The 26,327-nt window shown below is 42.1% G+C and overlaps 1 protein-coding gene across 1 annotated transcript in view; it reads right to left on the reverse strand.

Annotated features, from left to right (window-relative positions):
* Positions 1-26,327, reverse strand: part of SH3KBP1 (SH3 domain containing kinase binding protein 1) — a 435,673-nt gene that overhangs the window by 119,983 nt on the left and 289,363 nt on the right. Inside the window, exons 6-7 of the mRNA XM_070943239.1 lie at positions 23,011-23,085; positions 15,743-15,939 (exon numbers count right to left, since the gene is read on the reverse strand). Of these exons, the coding sequence (XP_070799340.1) occupies positions 15,743-15,939; positions 23,011-23,085 (272 nt within the window). The remainder of the gene's footprint in view (positions 1-15,742; positions 15,940-23,010; positions 23,086-26,327) is intronic.

A 26,327-nucleotide genomic window follows, 5' to 3' on the forward strand; every position in this document is an offset into this window, starting at 1 on the left:
TTGCGGCCTCTGACCCGGCGCCGATCTCATTTAGCTCCTTGGTTTACTGAGGAGCTGAGGGAGTTGAAGCGCCGGAAAAGAAGCGCCTAGAGGGTAGTTGGAGGGCCAGTCGTTCTGAATCTGACCAGACACTGGTAAGATCTCATATTAGGAATTACCTAGTGGCGATAAAAACAGCGAAATGTAGTTACTTTGCTGCTCTTATTGCATCATCAGATAATCGCCCGGCCGCCCTGTTTAGGGTGTCCTGCTCCACCAGGAAGCGTGGGAGGACCCCTTGGAGGGTAGAGCTGAGGATTTTGTTCAATATCTGTATGACAAAATCACTCAGATTCGGGAAGATCTGGACTCTGACTGGGTAGTCTCAGGGAGAGGGACTGGGGCAGGTCTTGAGAATGTTATCTGGAATGAGTTTGATCCTGTGATCCCTGAGGACGTGGACAGGATTCTGGGTAGACTGAACGCGACCACTTGTTTATTGGACCTGTGTCCCTCCTGGTTAGTGCTGGCTTCTCGGGAGGTGACACGAGGCTGGTTCCAGGGGATTATAAATGCTTTGTCGGGTGAGGGTGTCTTTCCTGCCGCCTTGAAAGAGGTGGTGGTGAGGCCTCTCCTCAAGAAGCCTTCCCTGGATCCGGCAATGTTGGTGAATTATCATCCGGTCTCCAACCTTCGTTTTGTGACGAAGGTTGTTGAGAGTGTGGTCGCGCAACAGCTCCCCCAGCACCTGGATGAAACGACGTATCTGGATCCGTTCCAGTCGGGCTTCAGGCCCGGGTACAGCACGGAAACGGCATTGGTCGCGTTGGTTGATGGTCTCTGGAGGGCTCGGGACAGGGGGTGCTCCTCTGTCCTGGTCCTGTTAGATCTCTCAGCGGCTTTTGATACCATCGACCATGGTATCATGCTGCACCGGTTAGAAGAGTTAGGGGTGGGCGGCATTGTGTTGTGGTGGTTCTCCTCCTTTCTCTCTGACCGGTCGCAGTCTGTGTTGACAGGGGGACAGAGGTCGACCCCGAGGCCCCTCATTTGTGGGGTGCCACAGGGGTCGGTCCTCTCGCCTCTCCTGTTCAACATTTATGTGAAGCCGCTGGGCGAGATCATCCGTGGTTTCGGGGTGGAGTACCATCAGTATGCTGACGACACCTAGCTGTACATCTCCACCCCGGATCACCCCAACGATGCCCTTGAAGTGATGTCCCGGTGCCTGGAGGCCGTACGGATCTGGATGGGGAGGAACAGGCTCGAGCTCAACCCATCCAAGACCGAGTGGCTGTGGTTTCCGACGTCCCGCCATCACTGACTATTGGGGGCGAATCATTGGCCCCCACGGAGAGGGCTCGCAACTTGGGCGTCCTCCTGGATTCACGGCTATCTTTAGAAGAGCACCTGACGGCCGTGACCGGGAGGATTTTTTATCAGGTTCGCCTGATTCGCCAGTTGCGTCCCTTTCTGGATCGGGACTCGTTACGCACGGTCACTCATGACCTTGTCACCTCCCGCCTGGAATATTGTAATGCTCTCTACATGGGGCTCCCCTTGAGGAGCACCCGGAGGCTCCAACTGGCGCAGAGTGCGGCCGCGCGGGTGGTAATGGGAGCGTCATGGCGCTCCCATGTGACACCTCTCCTGCGCGAGCTGCACTGGCTCCCGGTGGTCTTCCAGGTGCGCTTCAAGGTTTTGGTTACCACCTTTAAAGCGCTCCATGGCTTAGGACCTGGTTATCTACGGGACCGCCTACTACCACCAATAGCCTCCCACCGGCCAGTACACTCTCATAGAGAGGGTCTCCTCCGGGTGCCATCAGCCAAACAGTGTCGGCTGGCGGCCCCTAGGGGGAGAGCCTTCTCTGTGGGGGCACCTACCATCTGGAATGAGCTCCCCCCAGAGATATGGAGGATCCCGGATCTGCGCACCTTCCGCCGTGCTGTGAAGACCTTTTTATTCCATCAAGCGGGCTTGGCCTAATCTCCTCCCTCTTTTAATATGTAAATTTTAATCTGTCTTTAAATTATTGGGGTGTTTTAATCTGTCCGGGCCAAAATGATTTAATTTGATTTTATCTGGTTTTTAAATTTTGTGTATTTATGTATTTTATTGCTTGGCTGTCCACCGCCCTGAGTCCTTCGGGAGTAGGGCGGTATACAAATCAAATAAACTAAACTAAACTAAACTAAACTAAACTTAGCTTCAACACTGTCAGTAGACTAATTAGGCACCTGGTGCAGCCTGAATCTATTAGGCCGTCCAACTTTCCCATGATTCCTGACTTAGCAGCACGATTCTTGCAGGGATGGCAAAGGGCTTCACTCACCATCGGGTCATTTTCACCCTCATTATCACTGTCATAGGGGACAGGCTGCTGGTCCCTCTGGGCCAGAATTCCCTCTCCCTCACTTGAAGTGGGGGAGACCTCGATGGCCTGGTGCACCAAGCTTGATTTTTCCATTTCCGATCTTCCCTGAGTCTTTTTCACCCTTCTGGTATTGTTGGAAAGGTTGCCAGGGCTCAAGACCTTGGGTAGGTTTATGAGATTTGGTTTAATGTCAAGGCTCCAACTAATGAACTCAAGCAAATCAGAACCCTGAGACTTGGCTCCTTCTCAAAGGTCTTCTTTAATTAGTACATATCAGCACAACTTCAATGGAAATCAAATCTAAATCTTTCCCATGGTTTCAGTATAATTAAACTAGGACATCCTCAAGTGTCACAGATCACATTGGCTAATTGAGTTAATTGGCAGGCTCTTCAGCCACTCCTTTCCCAACCTTATCTATTGCCAATGGAGATAACCCTGGTTCTCTTGAGAAAGCTTTGTTGTATCTAGTAATTCACTCCAACCTCCTTCCCCCCTGTGTGGCAACTGAGGAACAGAGAGATGACTGTGGCCAGGTTCTGTTCGAAGTTGACACCAATCTCAGAAGAATGGAAGGCTGAATCAACCTTGAACCGATGAGGCTCCAACTCCTGGCAGTGAGCTAAATTAGCCTGCAATACTGCATTCTCACCACTGTGCCACCATGGCTCTCGCTTATAAATCTAAAAATCAAAAGTAATTAATTCATTAGGAAGATAACTGCATTTCTCATTTCTTAGAAAGTAGTCCTTTAAAAAAATTACTGAACACCTTCCTATAACTGCATCACTACATAGATAGTCAAAACTATTGTCCAAAATAACTTATCAGACTGCGTCAGTGAAATTGATAATGCCAACAACTATACCTTTAAGAAAAGGCAAGGATAACAAATTTATCTTTGACAACATCGAAATGAAGAAATTTACAGCACATCTACACCCAGCAGCAGTCCCTCATCGACAGAAACAAAAACTTCAGAGACATTGGAAGTAAAAAATCTCATACAGTCCCTTCATGATGATTTGAAACAAGACATAAAGGAAATGAAAGAGATGATTGGGAAGAATGAAGAAAGAATCCAAAAAGTAGAGGAAAAAACGGAAAGGACAGAAAAGAGGGTTCAAGAGTTAGAAGAAAAGTAGATTTCAGTAGACAGAAACCAAGAAAAAACAATAATCTTGTTGGAAATGGACCGTTCTGACTATTATCTAAGATTTCAAAATATAGAGGAGGAAAAGGGAGAAAATTTACCAGAGGTGATTGCTGAGATGCTGGCAGAAGCTATAGAAGAACCCAAGGAGAAGATTTTAAATGAGGCTTTTAGAGTACATACAAGATATGAAATGAGAAACAAATTACCAAGAGAAGTACACATAAGATTTACAAAGAAAGCACTAAAATCAGAGATAGTACGAATAACAAGAAGGACAGCATTGAAGTACAAAGACAAAGAAATAATAGCACTGAGGCAAATACCTAAAAGTTAGAGATTTGAGGAGAGAATATCAATTTTTAACAAAATTTTTAATAACAAAATGAGTGAGTTTTAGATGGTTAGTACCAGAAAGAATCTTGGTGACATGGCAAGAACAAAGACATAGATTAGATTCAATTGAAAAAGCGAAGTTATTTTATGAACAATTTTGTGGTCCATTAGAAGATGAATTGGGAGCAACAAGAGGACTTAAACACAAAGAGGGAAAAAAAGGTACAGAAGAAAGAACAAAGGAACAGGAAGAAAGAGCACTAAGAGAAGCTGCAAGATCAAAGGATCCAAAAGAACAAAGAGAGACAAGAGCAATGAAACTTAAAACTAGTCACAAGTAAAGTAAAATATGGAAGAAGAAATAAAAGCAATATCAAAAATGTAAATGGACTGAATTCAGTGACAAAAAGAAACAGAATTTTTAACAGATTAAATAGACTACAGATGGATATTATATGCTTACAAGAAGTACATATTAGAAAACAACATACAAAATTATTAGAGCATTCAAAATTAGGAGTTGTATTTACCCCATTGATACAACAAAGCAAGATGGGAGTAGTTTTATATGTCAAAGAAAAAGTAAAGCCTAAATTAATATTTGAGGATAAAGAAGGCAGGATTTTAATGGTGGAAATAAAAATGAATTTTAAACAAATACTTTTGATAGCATTATACGCTCCAAAAGACAAACAAGAAGAATTTTATAAGAAGCTGTACAGGACAATTATAGAATTGGACTATAAATATATACGTATAATGGGTGATTTTAATGCTGTAATGGATGTGGAGTTGGACTATAAAACAACAAAGACAAATAAGAAACCCAGAAAAACTCTCCCAAAATCTTTTTTCACAATGATTGAAGAATTAAGTATTCAAGATATTTGGTGACAAAAACATTTGAAAGATACACCTTTTATTCAAATAGACATTTGTTGTGGTCGAGGATAGATATGATATGGATTTCAACAGAATTTATAGATAGCATACAAGAAGTAAACATTTAAATAAATATTTGGGCAGACCACAATCCAATAACAATAACTTGGAAAGGACAGAAGAAAAAGACAAGCTGGACATTGAATCAAGTAATATTAAATGAAAAAGAATTCCAACAGACAATGGAAAAGGAATTAGAGTTTTTCTTCAAAATAAACAAAAAGGAGGACACATCACTTCAGAATGTATGGGACACAATGAAAGCATATATTAGGGGCTTGGTAATAACATATCTGGGAAAGAAAAATAAAAACAAAAGACAAATACAGAAGAAATTGGAAGAGGAATATAAGAAACTAGAGGAAGATTTACAAAAGGACACACAAAACAACAAAATTAAGAAACAAATGGAAATGAAAAAACATGAAATAAACTTGAACGAGCAAGAATTTTTGGCAAATAAATTAAGAGCATCTAAATAATTTTTTTTTGAAAATGCGAATAAACCGGGAAGATGGTTAGCATACAAAAAAAAAAAAAAAAGAAAGAAAAAGAGAAGAAAGTAATAAAATACTTACAAGATGAAAAGGGGAAAATACATTATAGAAGTGAAGAAAAGAAAATTCAAAATTATTATGAAAAGCTCTATTATCAAGAGAAGATATCTGAAGAGAAGATAATACAATTTTTAGAAAAGCAGACCTATTTAAACAATACAAAGGGATGTTAGAAGAGAGAATAACAATGATGGAGCTAACAGAAGCGATTAAAAAACAAAAAAATGGGAAAACACCAGGTCCGGATGGACTACCAGTGGAACTATATAAGACACTTCAAGAGGTGTTAAGCAATGTAATGCTGGAATTATTTAATGAACTTTTATTAAAAGCAAAAATGCCAGATTCCTGAATAGAGGCCTATGTAACACTTATACCTAAAGAAGATTCAGATTTACAATTTATAAAAAACTATAGACCGATTTCATTGTTAAATGTGGATTATAAGATTTTTCGCTTCAATAATGGTGAATAGACTAAAGAGACTATTAAATGAATTCATTCATATGGACCAAAACGGGTTTCTATCTAAAAGGCAAATTAGACACAATATGAGGATAATTTTGAATACGTTGGAATATTATGAGACACATCTAGAAAAACAAATGGCAATTATATTTCTAGATGCCCAGAAACTTTTTAATAATGTGAATTGGCAGTTTATGATAAAGCAACTACAGATAATGGACTTTGGGGAGAGATTTATGAATATTATAAAAACAATATATGATAAACAATCAGCTAAGATAATGATGAATGCAGAGATGACAGAAAAAGTTAAGATAACAAAAGGAACAAGGCAAAGATGCCCATTATCCCATTGTTATTTGTATTGACTCTAGAAGTGCTAAATAGAAATATAAGATGAAATGAAGAAATAAAAGGGATGAAAATTAAAAAAGAGGAATATAAACTACAAGCCTTTATGGATGATTTAGTATTTATCTTGGAGGAACCCCAAAAAACAGGATCCAAATTATTAGAACAAGTAGAGGAACATGGAGAGGAAGCAGATTTAAAAATAAAGAAAAAACAAAAATATTGGTAAAAATATTACAGAAAAACAAAAAAGAGAATTAAGGGAGAAATTGGATATAGAAATTGTGAAAAAAGGGAGATATTTAGGAATACAATTAACTTCAAGATGTGTAGCAATAAAAGAGGATAATTATTATAAATTAGAAAGACAAATTGAGAAAGACTTGGAAAAATGGAAAACTTTACAACTATCATTTATGGGAAAAATAGCAATAATCAGGATGAATATATTCCTGAGGTTATTGTTTTTATTTCAGACAATTCCTATAAAAATTGAAAAGAGTTATTTTCAACACCTAAACAAGATAATGAGGAAGTTTATATGGCAGGGAAAAAAGGCAAGAATTAATATAAAGATGCTACAAGATGCAAGAATAAGGGGAGGATTTGGACTGCCAAATTGGGAATTACATTACCAGGTAGCAGCATTGATGTTTCATTTTTTCATTTTATTTAATTTGTATACTGCCCTACTCCTGAAGGACTCAGGGTGGTGAACAGGCACAGAATAAAACACACAGAATACAAAAATTAAGAGCAAAAGTAAAATCAAATTAAATCAATTTAGCCCAAGACAAATTTAAAACCCCAGGTTAAGAACAAATTAAAATTTACATTAAAATTTACATTAAAAAAGAATGGGAAAGGTTAGGCCAGACCAGCCTGGTGAAATAAAAAGGTCTTAAGAGCGTGGCGGAAGGTGCGTAGATCCTGGATCCTCTGTATCTCTGGGGGGAGCTCGTTCCAGATAGTAGGTGCCCCCACAGAGAAGGCTCTCCCCCTGGGGGCCGCCAACCGACATTGTTTGGCCGACGGCACCTAGAGGAGTGCCTCTCTGTGAGAGTGTACCGGCCGATGGGAGGCTCTTTGTGGCAGCAGGCGGTCCCGTAAATAACCAGGCCCTAAACCATGGAGCGCTCTAAAGGTGGTAACCAAAACTTTGAAGCGCACCCGGAAGACCACCGGGAGCCAGTGCAGCTCGCGCAGGAGAGGTGTTACATGGGAGCGCCACGTCGCTCCCATAACCACCCGCGCGGCCGCACTCTGTGCCAGTTGGAGCCTCCGGGTGCTCCTCAAGGGGAGCCCCATGTAGAGAGCATTACAGTAGTCCAGGCGGGAAGTGACAAGGGCATGAGTGACAGTGTTTAAGGAGTCCCGATCCAGAAAGGGACGCAACTGGCGAATCAGGCGAATGTGGATGTGGATGAAAGAATGGATTGAATTAAGAAATATAAGATTACTAACTTTGGAAGGACATGATTTGCAATTGGGATGGCATGCATTTTTATGGTATGGTACAAGTAAGATACATATGTATTTTCATAGACACTATGTAAGAAATGCATTGTTATTAATGTGGGAGAAGGTTAGAGATAAATACTATGTGAAAATTCCAATATGGCTATCAACAATGGAAGCATTGGTACACCCAAATATAGTTAACTTTAGAAATATTTTTAGATATAAAGACTTACTTACAGACAAGGGGGAATTGGAAGGGAAACAAGAAATGGAAGAACAAGGGATTGTGATAGACTGGTATACTCTGGGAGAAAGGGGATTGTTAGAATGCCCTCCGTTGAGGGCTTTTCTATTAATACGCTGAGTGGGAGGGGCAGGTATGGCGGGGGCAGGGGGCTGTATCGTGTGGTGGGGACATGCACTTGCTATCTCCGAGCGATTGCATGCCCCGGTCCCCTTAGCTCTTCCCGTTCCTCAGGTTGCTTAGAGTCTCAGGGCCCGAGTCTCTGGCTGATGTTGTGTAATGCCAGGTCCGTAGTAAATAAAGCCCCCCTCATTTGTGACCTTATTCAGGAGGGGGGAGCGGACCTGGCAGGTATTACGGAGACCTGGCTGGGCCATGAGGGGAGAGTTCCCCTCGTGGAGATGTGCCCACCAGGCTTCCGTGCATTTCATCAGCCGAGAGCTCAGGGCAGGGGCGGTGGGGGTAGCGGTCATTCTAAGAGAAGGTCTTGATCCGAGGGAGACCACTGTACCTCAGATAGCCAGATGTGAGTCCCTTTTTGTGAAGTGGGGTCGTGGGGTGCAGATAGGTTTGTTGATCACGTACCTGGCTCCCTGCCACGTGGCAACGACCCTGCCCGAACTCCTCAACGTCATAGCCGAGGTGGCGGCTGATACTCCCAGACTTGTGGTCATGGGGGATTTCAACCTGCCATCTATCGGTGAAACGTCTGAGGTAGCTCGGGAGTTCATGGCTTCCATGATGGCCATGGACCTGACCCAAGTAATTCACGGCCCTACTCACATAGGGGGACACACTCTGGACTTAGTTTTTAATCTCTGGTCAGTGGTTGAGTGGCCTTGATACAGAGGATATAGGTATTGAACTCTTGTCATGATCTGACCACTCGCTCCTTCGACTTGACTTTCTGACCGCTGCACCCCGTCGCAGGGAGGCGGAACCGACCAGGTGGTTCCGCCCCAGGCGCCTGATGGATCCTGATAGGTTCCAGAGGGAGCTTGGGCCCTTTCCTGAGACTCTAACTCATGACTCGGCTGAAGACCTGGTGGCTGCCTGGGATAGCGCGGCCGCCGGGGCTTTGGACCGAGTCGTACCTTTGCGGCCTCTGACCCGGCACCAAACTCACTTAGCTCCTTGGTTCTCCGAGGAGCTGAGGAAGATGAAGCGCCAGAAAAGACGCCTAGAAAGTGGTTGGAGGGCCAGCCGATCCGAATCTGACTTGACACTGGTAAGGTCTCATATTAAGACCTACCTAGTGGCGATAAAAATCTAGCTATTTTGCCGCTCTTATCGTGTCATCAGATAACCGCCCAGCCGCCCTGTTCATGGTGACCCGCTCCCTTCTCCATCTGGGAGCGCGGGATGACCCCTTGCAGGGCCGAGCTGAGGATTTTGTACAGTATCTGTATGATAAAATAACTCAGATTCGGGAAGACTTGGCCGCTGACTGGGTTAGTTCAGACAAGATGACTGAGGCAGGCCTTGAGAGTGTTATCTGGGAGGAGTTCAATCCTGTGGCTCCTGAGGACGTGGACAGGATCTTGGGACGGCTGAACGTGACCACATGTTTATTGGACCCGTGTCCCTTCTGGTTGGTGCTGACTTCCCGGGAGGTTACACGAGGCTGGCTCCAGGGATTTTTAATGCTTCTTTGAGTGAGGGTGTCCTGCCAGCCGCCTTGAAAGAGGCAGTTGTGAGGCCCCTCCTCAAGAAGCCATCCCTGGATCTGGCTGTTTTGGCTAACTATCGTCCAGTCTCCAACCTTCGTTTTATTGCGAAGGTTGTTGAGAGTGTGGTGGCGCAACAGCTTCCCCAGTACCTGGATGAAGCTGTCTATCTGGATCCGCTCCAGTCCAGCTTCAGACCTGGGTACAGCACGGAAACGGCATTGGTCGCGTTGGTGGATGATCTCTGGAGGGCTCAGGATAGGGATTACTCCTCTATCCTGGTCCTGTTAGATCTCTCAGCGGCTTTTGATACCATCGACCATGGTATCATGTTGCGCCGGCTGGAGGGACTGGGAGTGGGGGGCACCATTTTGCGGTGGTTCTCCTCCTATCTCTCCGACCGGTCGCAATCTGTGTTGACAGGGGGGCAGCAGTCGACCTTGAGGCGCCTTGTTTGTGGGGTGCCACAAGGGTCGGTCCTCTCACCCCTCCTGTTCAACATTTATGTGAAGCTTTAGGTGAGATCATCCGTGATTTTGGGGTGGAGTTCCATCAGTGTGCTGATGATACTCAGCTGTATATCTCTACCCCAGACCACCCCAATGATGCCTTGGAAGTGATGTCCCAGTGCCTGGAGGCCGTGCGGGTCTGGATGGGGAGAAACAGGCTTCGACTCAACCCTTCCAAGACTGAGTGGCTGTGGCTGCCGGCATCCCGGTATAGCCAGCTGGTGCCATCACTGGTTATTGGGGGCGAATCATTGGCCCCCACGGAAAGGGCCCGCAACTTGGGTGTCCTCCTGGACGCACGGCTGTCTTTAGAAGAGCATATGACAGCTGTGGCCAGGGGGGCTTTTTATCAGGTTCGCCTGATACGCCAGTTGCGCCCCTTTCTGGATCGGGACTCCCTACGCACGGTCACTCAAGCACTCGTCACTTCTCGTCCGGACTATTGTAACGCTCTCTACATGGGGCTCCCCTTGGGGTACACCCGGAGGCTCCAACTGGTGCAGAATGCAGCTGCATGGGGGATTATGGGAGCGACAGGGCGCTGCCATGTGACTCCTCTCCTGCGTGAGCTGCATTGGCTTCCGGTGGACTTCCGGGTGCGCTTCAAGGTGTTGGTGATCACCTTTAAAGCGCTCCATGGCTTAGGGCCGAGGTACTTACAGGACCGTCTTCTGCCACCAATTGCCTCCCACCGGCCAGTTCGCTCCCACAGAGAGGGCCTTCTCAGGGTGCCGTCGGCCAGACAATGTTGGCTGGTGACCTCCAGGGGGAGAGCCTTCTCTGTGGTGGCACCTACCCTCTGGGACAATCTACCCCCAGAGATACGAGTGATCTCCGACCTCCGGACTTTTCATCGGGCCCTAAAAACCTATTTTTTTCAGTTAGCCGGGCTGTCCTGATTTTATGGTTAGTTTTAAAATTTGATATGGATTTTAATTGAAAAGTTTTAAATTATGGGCCAAATTTATTTAATTATTTTAAATCTATTTTTAACTTTTATGTATAAATGTTTTTTATCTTGGCTGTTCACTGCACTGAGTCCGAAAGGAGAAGGGCAGTATAGAAATCTGAAAAATAAATAAATAAATAAATACGCATATGCAAATACAAGCAAAGTATGAAAAAGATGCAAAATTATATGGTTTTTATTTAGAAATGACAGATTTGGATAAGATACTCATGGGAACAGAGGATAAAATAATTTTAAAAATCTATAGCTTTCTGCTTAGTATGGAATTAGAGGAAGAACAAGTAAAGGAAACAATGATTGCCTGGGCAAAAAATTGTGGATATTCAATTGAGCTCGATAGATGGCAACAGTTATGGGGAAAAAACTATAAACTAACAATGTCCACTGCATATAAAGAGAATCAATATAAAATGTTTTATAGATAGCATATGCCTCCGGAAAAATTGTCAAAAATTTTTAAAGACAAATCAGCTAAATGTTGGAAATGCCATCTAATACCAGGATCTTATTATCATACTGTATGTAGTGGACATGCCCAGAAGCTAGAGAGTATTGGAGCAGAATTAAGACATGGTTAGAAGAAATGATCCAACAACATATTGATTTAAAACCTGAGCTGTTCCTATTGGGTATACTACCAGAGATAATGAGTAAATAAAATACATACTTGACTATACATATAATAACTGCAGCGAGGATAGTATTTGTGGAAAGATGGAAAGCAGAGAAAATCTCTTTGAAAGGGGAAGTAATTAAAAAAATCTTAGATTGTGCAGAAATTAACAGATTAACTTTGATGATTAAAGAGAGAGAGGATACGGACTATTATAAGATATGGGGGAAATTTTATGATTGGTTAAAAAAGAGATATAGATAAAGATTGTGATAATTAAATAAGGAGAATGTTATATTAAATGTATTCTAATTTGGGGGAAATATCGCAACAGAGAAATGGAAATTATCAAGGAGAAATGAAGATAGGAGGAGTAATAAAGAGAAGAAGTCACGGAAGAAACACTGAGAAGACACATGGAAGGATTGATGTATTATGTGTTTGTTTGTTTTAAAAAATGAAAAAAACTTTTATTAAAAAAAAAGAAAAGAAAAGGCAAAAGACTTAAAATATCTGAAAAGAATCCATAGTACCAAAATAAAACAAGCCGATTCCATTGAAAATACTTTCAGAGACCAACAATATGAAAGCAAATCCATAAATGGTGCACATCAAGGAAAGAGCAGCCAAAGGCCAGTTCAAATAATCCATCACCATTATTTTCTATACTCAAGCCTTTCTCTACTATCCAAATGTATTTCTTCTGATGATCTTCAGATGGAACTCAGATTTTGAAAGACATTTCTCAAGGGCATTTATAGACAAAGTCTTAGCTTCTGTGTTACAAAAAAACCTATTTAATTTATTGCTTAAGAGACACGGTGGCACAGTGGTTAGAGTACAGTACTGCAGCCTACTTCTGCTGATCACTGGCTGCCAGCAGTTTGGCAGATTGAATCTCACCAAGCTCAAGGTTGACTCAGCCTTCCATTCTTCCGAGTTCGGTAAAATGAGGACCCAGATTGTTGGGGGCAATATGCTGACTCTGTAAACTGCTTAGAGGGAGCTGGAAAGCACTGTGAAGCGGTATATAAGTCTAAGTGCTATTGCTATTGCTCTTCTTGTTCAGGTGCCAAAATGATTTCTACGAGGCTCTGTGTGTGCCAGGAAGGAGATACTAGGTTGCATTACTGGCCTTAGACGAATCACACGAATCACAGAATATCTGCTGGAGGACAGAGGTAGAGAAGGAATGGTAAAAGATTTTGAACTGAAAGAGAAAGGAACTGTGCAATAGAGTAGCATAGATTGCAAAAAGTACTATTTTAAACGTAATTATGGTATTATGTGTTATAGGGGATATAGACATGGAACCCTTGTCATGGTCTGACCACTTGCTCCTTCGACTAGATCTCCGAACCGCTACATCCCGCCGCAGGGAGGTGGAGCCTACAAGATGGGTCCGCCCCAGGCGCCTGATGGATTCTGATAGATTCCAGATGAAGCTTGGGCCATTTCCTGAGGTTCTAGCACATGACTTGGTCGGGGACCTGGTGGCGGCCTGGGATCGGGCTGCTAGCGGAGCCTTAGATCGAATCGTGCCTTTGCGGCCTCTGACCCGGTGTCGATCCCTCGCGGCTCCTTGGTTCACTGAGGAGCTGAGGGAGATGAAGCGCCGGAAAAGACGCCTGGAGAGTGGTTGGAGGGCCAGTCTCACCGAATCTGATCGAACACTGGTAAGGTTGCATATTAAGACCTACCTAGTGGCGATAAAAGCAGTGAAGTCCAATTACTTTCCCGCTCTTATTGCATCATCAGAGAATCATCCAGCGGCCCTGTTCAGAGTGACCGGCTCCCTGCTTCAACCGGGAGTGTGGGAGGACCCTCTGGAGGGCAGGGCTGAGGATTTCGGATGATATCTGTATGACAAAATCGCTCAGATCTGGCGGGATTTGGACTCTGACTGGGTAGATCCGGGCAGGATGACGAGGAATAGTCTTGAGAATGTTATCTGGGAAGAGTTTGACTTTGTGACTCCGGATGACGTGGACAGGATTTTGGGGAGACTTAATGCGACCACATGTTTACTGGACCCGTATCCCTCCTGGTTAGTACTGGCTTCCCGGGAGGTCTCACATGGCTGGCTCCAGGGAATTATCAATGCTTTGTTGAGTGAGGATCACTTCCCCGCTACCTTGAAAGAGGCGGTGGTGAGGCCTCTCCTCAAGAAGCCCTCCCTGGACCCGGCAGTATTGGCTAACTACCGTCCTGTCTCCAACCTTCGCTTTGTGGCGAAGGTTGTTGAGAGTGTGGTTGCACGACAGTTCCCACAATTCCTGGAGGAAACGTCCTATCTGGATCCGTTCCAGTCGGGTTTCAGGCCTGGGCACAGCACGGAAACAGCATTGGTCGCATTGGTTGATGATCTCTGGAGGGCTCGGGACAGGGGTTGCTCCTCTGTTCTGGTCCTATTAGATCTCTCAGCGGCTTTTGATACCATCGACCATGGTATCATGCTGCACTGGTTGGAAGAGTTGGGGATGGGGGTCTCTGTGTTACGGTAGTTCTCCTCCTTTCTCTCTGACCGGTCGCAGTTTGTGTTGACAGGGGGGCAGAGGTCAACCTAGAGGCCTCTCGTCTGTGGAGTGCCACAAGGGTCGGTCCTCTTGCCCCTTCTGTTCAACATTTATGTGAAGCCACTGGGTGAGATCATCCATGGCTTTGCGGTGAGATACCACCAGTACGCTGATGATACCCAGCTGTACATCTCCACCCCAGACCACCCCAGCGATGCCCTTGAAGTGATGCCCTCCAGTGCCTGGAGGCTGTACGGATCTGGATGGGGAGGAACAAGCTCAAGCTCAACCCTTCCAAGACTGAGTGGCTGTGGTTCCCAGCATCCCGATATAGTCAGCTGACTCCATCGCTGACTATCGGGGGTGAGTCTTTGGCCCCCATGGAGAGGGCGCGCAATCTGGGTGTCCTCCTGGATATGCAGCTGTCCTTAGAGGAACATCTGACGGCTGTTGCCAGGGGGACCTTTTGTCAGGTTTGCCTGATTCGTCAGTTGTGCCCCTTTCTTGATCGGGATTCCGTGCACACAGTCACTCATGCCCTCGTCACCTCTCGCCTGGACTACTGCAATGTCTCTACATGGGGCTCCCCTTGAGGAGCATCCGGAGGCTCCAACTGCTCCAGAATGCGGCCGCGCGGGTAATTACAGGAGCTGCATGGCGCTCCCGCATAACACCACTCCTGCGCGAGCTGCACTGGCTCCCAGTGGTCTTCCGGGTGCGCTTCAAGGTGTTGGTTACCACCTTTAAAGCGCTCCATGGCATAGGACCTAGTTATCTTCGAGACTGCCTTCTGCCACCGACAACCTCCCATCGACCCGTGCGCTCCCACAGAGAGGGCCTCCTCGGGGTGCCATCAGCTAAGCAATGCAAGCTGGTGACCCCCAGGGGGAGGGCCTTCTCTGTGGGGGCTCCCACCCTCTTGAATCAGCTGCCCCCAGAGATAAGGAGAATCCAAGACCTCCGTGCCTTCCGCCGTGCCCTTAAAACTTTCTTTTTCCAACAAGCCGGGCTGGCCTAACAAATCTTTTAAATGATTTTAAATTTGTTTGTCTTTTTAAATTTTGGGCCAAATTGAGATATTTTCTTTTAATCTGTTCTTAATGTATTTATTATGTACACCGCCCTGAGTCCCTAGGGAGAAGGGCGGTATATAAATTTGAAGTAAAATAAAAAAAATAATAAAAAAATAATGATAAATTCAGGGTCTGCCATTTTTCATGATATATACAACATATATTGGAAGGTTGAATTCAAAATAAATATCCCATTTTGGATATCAATGTGGAAGTAATCTCATAGATATAGAAATCTATTTATAGAATCTGACATAAGGAGAAATTAATTCCACAACAGATTTTGAATAGTCTAAGAGTTCCTGTAACAAAATTAAAACAATCTGTAGAAAGATACTGAAGAATTCTTTATTATAGAAAAGAAATAACTACACATAGGAATGAATCATTGACATATCTTTCTAGGCAATTAGAAAGTTCAATTACATTTTTAAGCAGAGTTCCTTTTTTTGACCTTGGCAGAACATCTACTCTTGAGACACAAACACACAAGTCTGAACACATGTGACTAATTTATATACCATACCTTTTCAACTGGCAGAAAGTCATTATCTACTTCTATTGACCTTGGACGTAGCTTTATGGGGTTGTCCTTGAAAATGTCACCAAATCCAATCCCCTTGATTTTCTTGGGTTGGATTGTTGCTGCTCCATTGGCTCCTTCTGATTTTGTGCTACTTGAGTCACCACCATCACTTTCTGAGCCTGTAGTATCCCTTAAACCTACCAGAGGGAAGAAAGAAAAAGAAGCTTACTCTTAAGATTATTTTTTATAACAGTGCAATCAGCAAAATAAAAGAAAAATCCCTCATGAACCAGATTAATAGTACAATACTGAAATAAATTTTAAAACATTGTTTGTTCCAACTGACAGTACAACTAGGACCAGTTTTATTATGTTTATGGAGAACATATGGTAAGATATAGATATATATACATGTGGAGGTAGAACAGAAATTATTTTATTTATTTATATCCCTCAGGTATTTAGCAGTGTGGATAATAGAGCTGGGTACAATCTGACTAGGATATAATGCACCACTATTCTTAGAGTTTACACTCCAAAAGTATGGGCAACACAGGAGAGCTTCAGTTAAAATCTCAATAAATGAACAAATTCACACAGCTTTTATAAGCTAAACAAATCAACCGAAATAAGCAGAAGTGATTATCAGAATCACCTTGTTCATATGTCATACTAACATTAGAAAATCCACAAAAAGACATCCATTTTTAAATAACCATGTAATGAAAAAAAATTGATACCTATTCGTCAGAAAATCAATGAAATGCTAAATCAGCTATGATTTAAAATAGTTGAGCTAATCCACATATTGGGTCTTCTATATATATAAATTACAACAAACCAATTATATAATCAATATTGTAAATTATTTAAGAGAGAAATTATTTAAGACAGATAGAAACAGAAAGCAGAAGTTAATCAAATATGCAATCAAATGCATATATAATATTATCTCTGCCATTATCTCTGCCAACATATTGAATCAAATATCTACCTGAGGAAATCTTGTTGAAAATTACATCCACATCTCCTGCACAGGAATAAAATAGATTCCTGTCTGTCCATTAAATCAATCTGATTAATTTTAATATTATCAGTGAAAAAGACTATTCCATTTCTATCTCCACACAGGAGACTACCTCCACACAGGAGGTAAACTTGTTTTGCCTAGAAATCACCAACCAATTTCACAAGGATACCTTACTGTGATAGCTGCATTACAGATAATTCTCTGAGCAAATAAACTCAAGATTGATGTGATCCTTTTTTGTTATAAATGTGGATTGGAAAAAATGAAGGAAGTGTTTTAATGTGGGTGCCAGTTTGAACCTCTGCTATTCCTATCATCCAGAAGTATTTATAAAACATTAAACCTGAATATATTTGTAACCAAAATGATAGTTTATTGAAGAACTATTTTTAAGATCAAGGATATGATTATGCATAGATTTTAGATAAACAGAACTAATGATTTAATCTACAATCTATGACTTCAGATAATACTATAAATATTCAAATAGTTCCAACAATAGAGTTATTAACAAAATATAGGTAAATTCCCTAATATGTAGACATAAGCAATATTGCCCAACTTAAGGTACGAAACCATTTTCAGTTTAATACATTTCAATCTCAAAGTGAAGATTTTACCTGTTCAAGGCCTAAAATAAAATACACGTTATTTTTACTATAGAACACATCATTTTGAACAAAACTTGGAGTGGCACCACAAGTTTTCTTTACATGTTTTTTTTTTAAATATTCTATTTTATTCCTCTTGGGAATTTTTCTATAAATCGGAATATACTATTCCACTTGTTCTTGTGGTCCTTAGATTAAATACAACAGAGAAAGAGTTTGTTCTGAGTTGCAACTGCAGTAGGGTTTGAGAAAGTAGGCTGAAGGCAATGCTTTGTCTACCACTGTGGAAGAAAATGCAAGATTGTTTTTCCTGGGAGAAATGATATGTGGGCAGCTTTTGTCACAGACTGGCCCAGAGATCACTGATTTTTTATAGCTCATCTTCAAAAATCATTATGAATTTAAGAGCTGCCCATTCCTGGCAGTTTAACCAAAAATAATGAAAAAATTAGTAAAATACTTACAATTAAATCAAATAACCATACAGCACGCCTCCATGTCTCTGGTGACACTTTTAACTACATATTAAAGGTTCTACTAAAACACTGTTTTCACTGCCTTCTTGAACTGCATCAGAGCCAGCTAAACATATGGAGGTATGCTATTCCAGAAGAAAGGCTGCAACTGTCTTGAGCCCAACTCAAAATCTCATATTGGAGGGAATGTGTGTGAGCTTAATCCCTTCCTAAAATAAGTATACAGTATAAGTTGATTTTACTTGAACATGATAGTCTGGAAAAGCTAAGATCAAGCAATCAAACACTGCATATATTAAAGCTAGCATTCTGAATTGCCCCTATCAGAAGCCAGTGCAGGGATTATAAAAATAATCTTATATGACTGTAAAGCAGTAGTGAAATCCAATTTTTTTTTACTACCGGTTATGTGGGCGTTGCTTGGTGGGCATGGTGTGGTTTGGTGGGCGTGGCTTGGTGGACATGGCAGGGGAAGGATACTGCAAAATCTCCATTTCCACCCCACTCCAGGGGAAGGATACTGCAAACTCCCCATTCCCTCCCCACTCCAGGGGAAGGATACTGCAAAATCTACATTTCCACCCCACTCCAGGAGAAGGATACTTCAAACTCCCCATTCCCTCCCCACTCCAGGGGAAGGATACTGCAAAATCTCCATTCCCTCCCCACTCCTGCAGGAAGGATATTGTAAAATCTCCATTCCACCTCATTCTGGGGCAAGCCAGAGGTGGTATTTGCTGGTTCTCCGAACTACTCAAAATTTCTGCTACTAGTTCTCTAGAACCTGTCAAAACCTGCTGGATTTCACCCCTGCTGTAATGGTACTCACCATTACATGCACAGATCACTGCATTTTGTACCAACTCAAATAATAAAGAGAAGGATGTTAGTTGTAGAAATTATATGTGAAAATACTATTTAATGTAAAATAGATTAGTAGATGAAATCTGAAAAAAAATGAACTGTTTTTGATTTGGAGGAAGCACTAAGTGGAGAGAAATAAAAGTAACAAAAGAATTAATTGAAATTAAGATGGGAATTGAAATTGAAATGTAAAATTGAAAATCACGTGGCGCTCCCATGTGACCCCCCTCCTGCGCGAGCTGCACTGGCTCCCGGTGGTCTTCCGGGTGCGCTTCAAGGTTTTGGTTACCACCTTTAGAGCGCTCCATGGCATCGGACCGGGGTATCTACGAGACCGCCTTCTGCTACCAATAGCCTCTCACCGACCAGTACGCTCCCATAGAGAGGGGCTCCTCAGGGTGCCGTTGGCCAAACAGTGTCGACTGGCGGCCCCCAGGGGGAGAGCCTTCTCTGTGGGGGCACCTACCATCTGGAACGAGCTCCCCCCAGAGATACGGAAGATCCCGGACCTGCGCACGTTTCGCCGTGCTCTCAAAACTTTTCTATTTCAGCAAGCTGGCCTGGCCTAACTCCCATCTTTTAAATTTTTAATTCGTGATTTTACAAATTGGGTGTTTTAATCTGTGTTTCGGCCGAAAATATTTAATAATTTTAAGGGATTTTTTAATATTTGTATTATCTGTATTTTATCTTGGCTGTTCACCGCCCTGAGTCCTTCGGGAGTAGGGCGGTATAGAAATTTGATTAATAAATAAATAAATAAATAAATAATTGTGGACTATTTTTCTAAATATTTAAATTGATTTTAAATATCTAAAATGATTTTAACTGACTAGGAGATTTGTAAATTACTTCACTGGGATAATTTTACAATCTTAAATTATTATTTGAATTTCAAAGAAGTTACACTGTCTTCTCATACTAGTCATTTTTATGACACATTTGGATTAATAAATTAGACTTCTAAAACATAGGTCTTTACCATTTATGCTGCAGTGATAAAATGACACTTCTCATATAACATGTAGAAACAGTGTCTACATTTATAGCTATTGCACTATATAGGTAGTCTTCATTTAATGACCATTTGAAGTTATAACAGCACTGAAAAAAGTGACATGACCATTTTTCACAACTGTTGCAGCATCCCAATAGTCATGTGAATAAAATTCAGACACTTGACAACTTGGTTCATATTTATGAAGGTTGCAGTGTCCTGGTGTCATGTGATCACCTTTTGTGACCTTCTGACAGGCAAAGTCAACGGGGAAGCCAGATTGACTTAACAACTGTGGTACTAACTTAACAACTGCAGTGATTCATTTAACAAATGTGTCAAGAAAGGTTATAACATGGGGCAAATTTCACTTTAACAAATGTCTCACTTAGCAACAGAACTTTTGGGCTCAATTGTGATTGTAAGTCAAAGATTACCTGTATTTCAAGCAGGTATTAAAACAAACTTTAAGTTTTCTGATTATTAAATTCTTTACTGAGCTTGAACATGTATTTCAAATGTTATGATTTGTGCAAATTAATGCAGCTACGTACTATGGTAAAATGCTGATGCAAAATAAGTAACAGATGGCATAAAACAGCCATCTTCTTCACATAAGTTTAAAATGCCGTCATTTTCCAGCCAGAAAGATCGAAGTCACAGTTGTGCTCTGGTGCCTCTAGATAATACCGTGTTGAAACCACATGTAGAGAAAAATTCACTACTATTAAAGGTTACTTAATTCTGTAATGCTTTGTAACTGAAAACTGAAGGGTGGGATGGACTTATAATTTAATGACAAAAAGGCAGAAATCCCAAAGCCATGTTGAAAACCTCTCCCAACTCCAATAAGCTACAATTTGGAATGTTGTGATATACAGAATCTCTTTATAAATCAAATCAATCAATTAATTAATTACAATATTAAATCTTTTTTCAACTGCACCATCAGAACAACTTCCCAACCTTTATCTATTGTAATAATAATATCTATTCTTTCAGAATATACAACATTGTTCAAATGTTTTCTTTTTTTGCCCAGTATATTAACTTTCTTTAACTCTTGAATCCTTCTGCTTCAGCAGAGTGAAATTAGCATTGCCCTTTATCACAGGATAACATACGTTAATTATTCAGTGCCCTCCAACACTGAACACTCATTCTAATAATGAATCTATTTGTGTGGATGCAGACAGCTTTTACCATTGTGGTACAATTGTTCTTGGATGATCCCAGTCTTCTACTTTACTTGGTAAATTCATTATAATGTAACAAAACAATTGAATTTATGCATACACCAGTTTTTTTAAAAAATCAGATAAAAAGTTTTTCATTAATCTCAAACTATTTCTTATAATTTGGAATTGATCTTTTTCCTCCCAGCATTTTTTCTTTTGCCAAAGGCTTGAATGATAATGTGATAATTTAACATTAAGACAGGTGGCAGGGATATAATTTGAGTCTTAAACATCAAGCTGATTTATTGGATCAGGTTTTTTCCCCTCTGGAATATATCTTACACTTGCACACTGTCTCAGCTTCCTTATTTTTTTTTTTTAAAAGAAAAAAAAAACATGTTTATCATGTTTAAACCTGTCCAATCCCCTTTTAATCTCGGCAGAATTCATCATGCTACATGGCCTTTTACCCAGTTCAAAAGTAATTCTAAACCATACTTCCCCTTCCCCATATTCAACTGAGTTTCTATTCCTAGTTCATGACTTGTGATTGAAAACTATAGTTTGCTGAATGAGACAAATAATTCAGATTGGTTTATTCAGCAGTTAATTAAATTAAGTTTGCTTTAGAGTTAATTCCCAATTCACCAATAATGATAAAAACTTTTAATTTGTTTAGCATTGGTGCCTGCTGTTTTATAACTATTTCAGTTTATTTTTATTTGGAAGTGCTTGAAAAATTCTTATTTTTAAAGGCAGCACATAAAACCTTTTTTTAAAAAAAAATATGAATAGAATGCTCCGATCTAATTGTGCTGCTTTTTTCCTGTTGTTTCCTGATAAATGGAAGTATGAAAAAGTATCCCATCCCCCTCTTCTCCACTTCAGATCAAAGCCAGTCTTTCTCCTGTTCCACTTCACAGATGCTTGGTATAGATTTAAATGCCAAGATGGGGGGAAAAAGTGGTTGCATTTTCATGGAGCAACTATTATATTTAAATAGTCAACAGCATTTTGAATAATGATAAAGCTAGAAAAGTAACTATATGTCAATTTCTTTTTTAAAAAAAATGTTTCCTAGCAACTTTAGTAAATCAATCTGGGCAATATTTTAGTTATTCACATCATGCTTTTTAATTAATACTGATTTGTATTCATGAGAAAATGATAACCATTATTTCATGAATACAAAAATGGAGAGCGCCTTGAGTTTGGTTAACTATGCTTGACAGCAATACATGAAAACCAGGCCATCTGCCTTCTTCCTTAGGAATTGCCTGTTCATCCAGGGGATTGATGAGACCCTGGTACCAAGTTACAAACTTACTTAGGAATACTTTTAATGTAGGAAAGGTATTGATAAGATAAAGGCCTTATCATACCTAGTTACCTTTGGTTGAACTAGGTTACTATGACTACTGAAAATGTATGTATATTGTTGTTTTCTTATGATTGGTTCATAGTAATGTACACTGTTCAACATTATATAAAAAGTGGTTCATTTGAAGCCGGTGTGTGCCCATTTTGGACCTTTCCACCTACAGATAGGTGGAAAGTCATGATTGGGCCCTTACTCCAGGTAAACTGCCCCAAGCTTTCTGGGACAACACAAAGCTGCTTCATATAGAGATAAATTTTGGTTTATCTAGCCTACTAGATAATGCATATTATGCATATGCATACTATTACTGTAAATGCCTCAATTAGCAATGCTTGTCCAAGATTTCATGAAAAGCTTCCCCCAAGATTTTTTAATTCTTAGGCTACTAAGAATTAGCTCCATTCTGAGCTCCAAACACGTTGTACTGTTGACTTACAATTCCTACAATCATTCCAATATGCATGCTTTCAGATCAAAATATCTAGCTTGGCACTATATTTTTGGGGTGATTCCCAATATTGCAAATTGTTTCACCCATGTACATAGATTACATTCATTTTCAAAACACATGCGCAGTGGACTGCAAATGAACTGATCATCTCACAGAGAACTATGCAAGTAGCCAACTAGTCCACAATGGGTGAACGTTCTTTCATTGGCAGATGAAAACAGACACATTCAAAGAGCAGCCTTAACTTATCATTCTCTCTTTTTTCTGTTAATTAACTCACTGTTATAGCGTCTGTAGCTCTCAATCTTTGTCGGTCCCACTTTATACAGAATTGACCCTTCAAAGGCAGACTTTCCTGACAGCAGAATAAAAGAAAAGGAGAGCAGAACAAAAAGAAAGGATAGGAAAATTGAAGTAATAGCAAAAGTAAAGAGAGGAATAATTTTTAATCTTGCTGCATTAAAGTTTCATTAGTAAAAGAACAAATTTATAAGTAATTATAATTTCACTGTTTGCATTTCTGAGAGAAAAAAGTCAAAACTTTGTTCAGATTATGCCATTCAACAAAGTAAACCATGTATTCTTTCTGAACATTTTTAATGGTCAATAAACACCTAATTCTATGCAAATTAGCATAGGGTTGGGATGCCTTTGTTTCCTTTTTGCTCATAACATGCAACAATTCTGAGTGTCTATCAACAAATTAAGTAGAATCAACTTTTCCCCTCCTCTCAAATATGTTTTCAGAGGATTGAGAAGCTTCTCCAGAGAGATGTTATTGCTAAATAAATAAATAAATAAATAAACAAAATAAACAAAATGTCATTGTATGTGAGAGTATTCATGATGTTTAACTTTATCCCGACTCCTCTTTTTATAAAAGATGTAATGTATTAGAATAAAAAGTATTTTATCCTAATACATTTGCCACTACAGGTAGTCCTCAACTTACAACAATTCATTTAATGACTGTTTGAAGTTACAATGGCATTGAAAAAAGTGACTTATGACCATTTTTCACACTTATGACTGTTGCAGCATCTCCACAGTCATGGGATCAAACTTCAGTTGTTTGGCAACTGCTTCATATTTAGCATATCGGCAGTGTCCCTGGGTCATGTGATCACCTTTTGCAACTTCCAGCAAAGTCAGTAGGGAAGCTAGATTCATGTAACAACCATGTTACTAATTTAACATCTGCAGTGATTCACTTAACAACTATTGCAAGAAAGGTAATAAAATGGTGCAAAACTCACTTAACAAATGTCTCACTTAACTACAGAAATTTTGGGCTCAATTGTGGTTGTAATTCAAGGACTACTTGTAGTCTTTAGTTCTTTATTTATTTTATTTATTTATTTGATTTTATTTGATTTTTATACCGCCCTTCTCCAGCAGGACTCAGGGCGGTGAACAGCCGAGATAAAACAGAGCATACAAAATTTAAAAACAGTTTAAAAGGTAATTAAATAATTTCGGCCCACAATTTAAAACAACCCAATTAAAACCAATTTCAAATTAAAACCGAACGGATGGGATCAAGCCAGCCCAGCTAGGTGAAATAAATGAGTTTTCAGGGCCCAATGAAAAGTCCGGAGGTGTGGTATCATGCGTATCTCTGGGGGTATGTCGTTCCAGAGGGCAGGTGCCGCCACAGAGAAGGCTCTCCCCCTGGGGGTTGCCAGCCGACATTGTCTGGCGGACGGCACCCTGAGGAAGCCCTCTCTGTGCGAGCGTACTGGCCGGTGGGAGGCTATTGGCGGCAGAAGGCGGTCTCGTAGATACCCTGGCCCTAAGCCATGGAGCGCTTTAAAGGTGGTCACCAACACCTTGAAGCGCACCCGGAAGACCACCGGGAGCCAGTGCAGCTTGCACAGGAGAGGTGTCACATGGGAGCGCCCTGTCGCTCCCATAATCACCCGCGCGGCCACATTCTGGACCAGCTGGAGCCTCTGGGTGCACCCCAAGGGGAGCCCCATGTAGAGAGCATTGCATTAGTCCAGGCGGGAAGTGACGAGTGCCTGAATGACCGTGCTTAGGGAATCCTGATCCAGAAAGGGACACAACTGGCGTATCAGGCGGACCTGATAAAAAGCCCCCCTGGCCACAGCCGTCATATGCTCTTCTAAAGACAGCCGTGCATCCAGGAGGACACCCAAGTTGCGAGCCCTCTCCATGGGGGCCAGTGATTTGCCCCCAATAACCAGCGATGGCACCAGCTGGCTATATCGGGACACCGGAAGCCACAGCCGCTCGGTCTTGAAAGGGTTGAGTCGAAGCCTGTTTCTCCCCATCCAGGCCCGCACGGCCTCCAGGCACTGGGACATCACTTCAAGGGCATCATTGGGGTGGCCTGGGGTGGAGATGTACAGCTGGGTGTCATCAGCGTACTGATGGAACTCCACCCCAAAGCCACGGATGATCTCACCCAGCTACATAATCCATGGATGATCTCAACCATTACATAAATGTTGAACAGGAGGGGCAAGAGGACCGACCCTTGCGGTACCCCACAAACAAGGCGCCTCGGGGTCAACCGCTGCCCCCCTGTCAACACAGATTGCGAGGTAGGAGGAGAACCACCGCAAAATGGTGCCCCCCAATCCCAACCCCTCCAATTGGCGCAACATGATACCATGGTTGATGGTATCAAAAGCCGCTGAGAGATCTAATAGGACCAGGATAGAGGAGCAACCCCTATCCCGACCAACATGACCAATGCCGTTTCCATGCTGTGCCCAGGCCTGAAGCTGGACTGGAGTGGATCTAGATAGACAGCTTCATCCAGGTACTGTAGCAGCTGCCACGCCACCACACTCTCAACAACTTTTGCAATAAAATGAAGGTTGGAGACTGGACGATAGTTAGCCAAAATAGCCGGATCCAGAGAGGGCTTCTTGAGTAGGGGCCTCACCACCGCTTCTTTCAAGGCAGCCAGCAGGACACCCTCACTCAGAGAAGCGTTAATAATCCTCTGGAGCCAGCCTCGTGTAACCTCCTGGGAAGCCAGCACCAACCAGGAGGGACACAGGTCCAATAAATATGTGGTCGCGTTCAGCCGTCCCAGAATCCTGTCCATGTCCTCGGGAGACACAGGATCAAACTCCTCCCAGATAACACTCTCAAGACCTGCCTCAATCATCCTGTCTGGACTTACCCAGTCAGAGGCCAAACCTTCCCGAATCTGAGCGATTTTATCATACAGATACTGCACAAAATCCTCAGTTCGACCCTGCAAGGGGTCATCCCACGCTCCCAGATGGAGGAGGGAGTGGGTCACCCTAAACAGAGCGGCTGGGCGATTTATCTGATGATGCAATAAGAGCAGAAAAATAGCTAGATTTTGCCGCTTTTATCGCCACTAGGTAGGTCTTAATATGAGACCTCACCAGTGTTCGGTCAGATTCAGAACAGCTGGTCCTCCAACCGCTCTCCAGGCATCTTTTCCGGCGCTTCATCTCCCTCATCTCCTCAGAGAACCAAGGAGCTAGGTAAGTTCGGTGCCGGGTCAGAGGCCGCAATGGCACGACGCGGTCCAAGGCCCCGGTGGCCGCACTGTCCCAGGCGGCCACCAAGTCCTCAGCCAAGTCATGAGCC

This window comes from Pituophis catenifer, unplaced genomic scaffold (assembly GCF_029215685.1).
Source record: "Pituophis catenifer annectens isolate HBS135680 unplaced genomic scaffold, rPitCat1.0.hap2 SCAF_4, whole genome shotgun sequence".
NCBI lineage: Eukaryota > Metazoa > Chordata > Lepidosauria > Squamata > Colubridae > Pituophis > Pituophis catenifer.